General features: G+C 40.8%; 1 protein-coding gene across 1 annotated transcript in view; it reads right to left on the bottom strand.

Moving 5' to 3' along the window:
• Positions 1 to 4,661: 4,661 nt before the first annotated feature.
• Positions 4,662 to 6,000, bottom strand: part of LOC127905761 (uncharacterized) — a 44,873-nt gene continuing 43,534 nt past the window's right edge. Inside the window, exons 15-16 of the mRNA XM_052455784.1 lie at positions 5,070 to 5,248; positions 4,662 to 4,892 (exon numbers count right to left, since the gene is read on the bottom strand). Of these exons, the coding sequence (XP_052311744.1) occupies positions 4,662 to 4,892; positions 5,070 to 5,248 (410 nt within the window). The remainder of the gene's footprint in view (positions 4,893 to 5,069; positions 5,249 to 6,000) is intronic.

Raw genomic sequence — 6,000 nt, 5'->3', positions numbered from 1 at the left:
TTTATATATATTTTGTGGGGACCCAAAAATGGGTTACAACAGATGCCCCCTCTTTATAATGCTTACGGAGCAGAGGTTTTGCGCAGTAAGTTTTATAAAGATAAACCCAAAACGGAACTCCCGAAACTGATTTGTTTGAAGCTTGATTGATCTGAAACTTGTCTTTTATAGCAATCCTCCTCAACTTGGAATCCCATAAACTATGATCAAAATTTAGTCATCTCGAGATCCCTTCTGGTGATCTCCTTTAACCCCAAAAACTTGGAATCTCATCTGGCGATTCCTTTACCCATAACCAAATACAAAAACACGTTTGTGGTCTCATTATGACGGGTGACCTGCCCGAATGGGAGAAGGAAAGAGTGGTCTCATTATTATGGGTGACCTACCCAGGTAAAAAAAGATGAAGAATGGTCTCATTGTATGGGTGACCTACCCAGGAAAAATGATGGTCTCATTGTATGGGTGACCTACCCAGGAAAAATGATGGTCTCATTGTATGGGTGACGAACCCAGGAAAAATGATGGTCTCATTGTATGGGTGACGAACCCAAGAAAAATGATGGTCTCATTGTATGGGTGACCTACCCAAGAAAAATAATGGTCTCATTGTATGGGTGACGAACCCAAGAAAAATGATGGTCTCATTGTATGGGTGACCTACCCAAGAAAAATAATGGTCTCATTGTATGGGTGACCTACCCAAGGGGAAGAATTCTTAGTAAACTCCATGCTTTTCTAAGAAATAGTTTCAATACGAGGTCCCTTCTAGCGACCTTTCTTGATGAATGTCGAAGTATGAGATCCTTTCTGGTGATCTCAAATAACTTGGAATCCCATCGGGCAATTCCTTTTACCAAAGCTAAAACATGAAGTTCCTTCTGGCGACCTTCATCGAAATACAAGATCCCTTCTGGCGATCTCCTTTATCCAAACAACTTGGAATCCCATCTGGCGATTCCTTTTATACAAAAGCTGAAATTTAAGGTCCCTTCTGGCGACCTCCATCGAAATACGAGATCCCTTCTGGCGATCTCAACAACTTGGAATCCCATTTGGCGATTCCTTTCTACCGAATGCTATCGATGTCGTTCTTCCTGCTGGCATGGTTTGAAAACCATTATCTTCTCTTCTTGTTGTTCTAGAATCAACTCAATGATTCTTTCTTCGTCCATAATCTTGTTGGAATGCGCTAAGATCTCCTTCTGTAACGATCCAAAAAAACATACATGCAATGATTTATGATTAGATGCAATGCATGCATTCGTACCTGGTTTTGAAACATAGGCCCCATCCTCTTCTTCTAGTTCATGAGACTCCCTCTTAACATGAGCTTTACTTTTGAAGTCGTATGCTGAATTCATCTCTCGTGTTGCCTATCATATTCTTGGAGAAGAAGTCTTTCAAGTAGTCCTTTTCTCAAAATGTATGACTTGTATTTGCCTCTTTGTCATGCTTTTGTCAAATGTTTTAGCTTGGTTTTCAAATCTACGGGCTCTCATCCCGTTTTAAAATCACATAAAACTTTTCATGAAATATCTTTTATTGCCCCCAGTGTGGGGTGTGATCCTATTCCATGTTTTTATAAAGAAGAAAATCATTTCGGCTCAAATGGGACCACCAACGATATACTCTTTAGAGAGTGAAGGGATAATGAAATTTTCTCATTTCAAAATGCACATTGTTAGGATTGATAAACTCTGTTTTATCTTGAAAGAAACTTACAGGTGATTGATCAACTCATTATGCTATCCAAAGGCAGGGTGGTACTTCAGGGTTACCTTTGGTTTGTTTTCTTAAATTTCATCTTTAACCGTTTTATGATACATTCCTTGTAATCACTCTACCTTGTTTAAAAAGTGCATGATCTTGTCATTTATTTAAAGAAAAGATAGGGTCAAAGACAAACACAAAATCTAGCTGACATCATGAGCCTTGATTGTCAACTAGAGAAAATAAAAGCAAACCAAAAGCAATGACAAAAGCATGCTAAGGCAAATAAAGTTGTTTTACATTTTGAAAACTACGAGAAGTTCTTGGGTCAACCCGTTCTGGAAAGTCAACCGAGGCAATGCTTCATCTTCCTTCCCCACTTGCGTTTCCTTGTCTTCTCCTTCGATCTCGCCTTCTTCATTATTGACGATTCTTGACCAAGGTTTTCCAACAAAGAAAATTCTGGAGGGCATAAAAGAAAATTCTCAATCATCAAAAGTGCCCAAACAAAGCTTGGGGGCATGAAGAAAAAAAATCCAAAGGATCCAAAAATTTTGAGCAAAAAAACCTAATACAACGATGCTCAAAATCAAATGAAGAAAACAAAAAAGAGAAAGAGTCCAAGCCCAACACTAGGGGGCACGATAGACCATTTTGGAAAGACATTCCAAAGACAAAAGGTCAGCAAACAAGCACAAGTGATCCTTAGTCTTGAAATCCCTTAAACACCTTTTGAGCTTGTAAATATCCTTTTTCTTCATAACCAATAGCCCAAGCCTACATTACGTGCCTAATCAAGCCCTTTTTGATCAAAGGCAAGCAATCTGGATCGGTAGGCAGTGTTTTCTCATGCGAAACAAAATCATTATTCATGCAAATAAAATGAATGCTTTGAAGACCGGTTCTCGGTAACTCTCAAATTAAATCTTAAACTTTTTTTGACCAACCAAATGTCACTTCATATTTTTCACCAAAAGCAAAACAAAAAGTTTTCATCACTTCTGGAAACCTCTCCATAGGAATCACTTGAATTTCTTCAGAATGAGTTTGCTTTGAATCAATGTCAAAATGATTTCTGTGTCTGGAATAGTTTTGGAATTCCAAAAATTCTGCATGAAAACAACTCTTTGTCAAACCTTCTTTCACATAGCCTCATCCCCAAACCCGAATTGAACACTTGGGGGCATGATCAAGCTTGGGGGCAATCGAAAAATGCATGGTAAGGCTGGCTCCATGATTCCCTTTCTAAGAATAATCGGGCAAAATTGACAACTCTTGAGATCAAGGGTAGAGGACAAAGAAGTATGATAACATCAAATCTTTCCTAGAGGTCAAGATCACAAAATGTAACTCGAGTAAGCAAGAGCGAAAAAGTCATCGAAGTTTACTACCAACACTTCAACTTTTGAGAAAAGAAAGACACCATGAAGAAATGGGGACCTATATTTCTCAGGTACGTGTACATGCATATTAATCATAATGCGTTGTTTTCAACATTGTCATATCGGTGTTTCATCATCACTTTTTGGGGTAGTGCGTTTTATAACTCTACTTCCTTTTGAGTGCGCCTTTGAGCCCTCACCAACATTTCTTTTGGTTAGTCACCCATACAATGAGACCATCATTTTTCTTGGGTTCGTCACCCATACAATGAGACCATCATTTTTCTTGGGTTAGTCACCCATACAATGAGACCATCATTTTTCTTGGGTTCGTCACCCATACAATGAGACCATCATTTTTCTTGGGTTCGTCACCCATACAATGAGACCATCATTTTTCTTGGGTTCGTCACCCATTACAATGAGACCATTTGTTCCACATTCTTTGTTTTGGTTTAATGAGGTCGCCAGATGGGATCTCATGTAGCTTTGGTTAAAGGGAGTCGCCAGATGGGATTTCAGGTTGACCGAGTTACACACTTATTCTTTGTTTTGGTTTAATGAGGTCGCCAGATGGGATCTCATGTAGCTTTGGTTAAAGGGAATCGCCAGATGGGATTTCAGGTTGACCGAGCTACACACATTTTTTTAGTTTTGGTTTAATGAGGTCGCCAGATGGGATCTCATATTGGTTCTGGTTAAAAGGGATCGCCGGACGGGATCTCAGGTTAGCCCAACCACACACAGGATATTGGTTCTGGTTAAAGGGGATCGCCGAACGGGATCTCAGGTTAGCCCAACCACACAGGATTTTGGTTCTGGTTAAAGGGGATCGCCGGACGGGATCTCAGGTTAGCCCAACCACGCAGATTTTGGTTTTGGGAAAGGAGGTCGCCAGATGGGATCTCAAGATAAAAAAAGAAAAAAAAAGAAAAAGGGAAGAGAGAACAGAAAAAAGAGCAAGGTCTTTAGATGAGTTGATATTGAGCAAGTTAAGGAGACAGAAAGACAAGTTTTTCTTTACAAAGCTTACTACGCAAAACATTGAGGAGTTTTGCTTCGTAAGCATTGTAAAGAGGGGGCATCTGTTGCTACCCAATTTTTGACCCATGTTTTAATAAATTTTCAGAAAAAATCCAAAAATAGCGAAAAACATTGAAAATCCAAAAAATATGTTTTTAATACATTTGCATCATTTTTAGCATCGTCTCAAAAGAATTTAAATTTTCAAAGACATTTGGAACGCGTTCAACTTTTAACGCGTTATTTTAAAATCATTGATTTTCTTCATTGAGTCGACGTTGATATTGCTCGTTTTCAAAAAATACAAAAAAATTAAGAAAAAATCAAAATTTACGAAAAAAAGAGGAAAAGAGAAGGAAAGGAAAAGTTGAGGGACTAGTTTGAAAACCTAGCAAAACTTTTCCTATAAATACCAAGCTACACTGATTTTTTCCAGGGGGGACAATTTTGGGAAACATCAGAAAAAAATACAAAAAAAAAGACCTAACCCTAAACCCATTTTTTTCAAGGAGAGCCGCCGCCCCCCTCTCCAGCTTTGGGATTTCATTTTTCTTCTTGCTTGGCCACGGTACCAATCTTCCCTCTCGGAGGCCGGTCCTCCCCCCTTTTCCAGCTGCACACAAGACTCCCTTGCTCAGCTTTCCCCATCTCCTCGTCATCTGCCTCTTGCAGCCAGCAGTGAGCCCAACCGCCGCTGCTACCACCAGGAGAAGAGATCATCAACGACGCCGCCCCCTCACAGCTCTCCCAAAACCGACACAGCCTTCCTTCTCCCTCTTGACAGCAATCAACGTCCAGAGCACATCCAACATCCCCATTTCCTTCTCACGGTCTCCAGCTCCACCCGACAGAGGCCGGCCGCTACTCTTCCTCGGCCAACCGTTCCCCAGCTCTGACTGACCTCTCTCTCAGCCGACCCATCGGCCTCCCTCTCCGGGTCAACGAACAGACCCGACCACAGCCGCCGGCCACAGACCCGATCTCCTCAGCACCGCCATCGGGCTCCTCCTTCAACCGACCTCGAGCGGCGGCCCGAACACAGCGGCACCTACAGATCAGCAGCCATCCTTCCTCCTTTTGCCAGCTACCCGAAGCGGAGGGGAAGGCAAGCAACCCATAGAAGAGCCGATCTGCAGATCTAAAGGAGAAGAGAGAGGCAGATCCCAAAACCGTGAAAGAAGATTAAAGCAGTTGTTTTTTGCGTTTTCTGTTGCTTTGCAGGTCATAGCAGTCACCGCCGGAGAGGAAGAAGGGAGGATCTCCCCTTGCTGCCTGTTTTTTAGGCGGCGCGTGAACCCACGCGCCGCCCGTGGCGGAGGCGCGTGGAACAACGCGCCGCCACTGTTCCAGCACTGTTGCTGCGATCCCAGAAGTGTTCCTCCGCAATTCCTGGAGTTTTGGGGGACTATTTTGTAAATTTGGATTATTTAATATAATTTTTATTTAGTTTTGAATTTTTATAATTTGTATTGTGGATGTAAAAAAGCAAAAAAAGAAAAGAAAGAGAAGAAAAAATACAGAAAAGAAAAGAAACAAAAATATAGTAAAAGTGAATGTGTGTGTTTGTATTTGTTTTATTTTTTTTATATATATTTTTTATGATGAAATTGCAAAGATTAAAGAAGAATTTAATATTTTGATTGGATCACGGTCAAGAATTATTAACTTATACGTAAGTTGTATTTCTAATATCCGATGAAAAAACAATTATTAAAACTTCTTTAACACATCAAATTCACGAAGCAGCTTACCTCAGGTAGGGTGCGTTAGGGGTGCTAATACCTTCCCTAACCACAACCAGTCCCTTACCCGTGAATCTCTGACAAGACCAGTACATCCGGTTTCCTAGTAGCCTTCAATAAATTACTAGGTGGCGACTCCA

This window comes from Populus trichocarpa, chromosome 9 (genome assembly GCF_000002775.5).
Source record: "Populus trichocarpa isolate Nisqually-1 chromosome 9, P.trichocarpa_v4.1, whole genome shotgun sequence".
Classification (NCBI taxonomy): domain Eukaryota; kingdom Viridiplantae; phylum Streptophyta; class Magnoliopsida; order Malpighiales; family Salicaceae; genus Populus; species Populus trichocarpa.
This window is presented reverse-complemented; position numbering and strand designations above follow the sequence as displayed.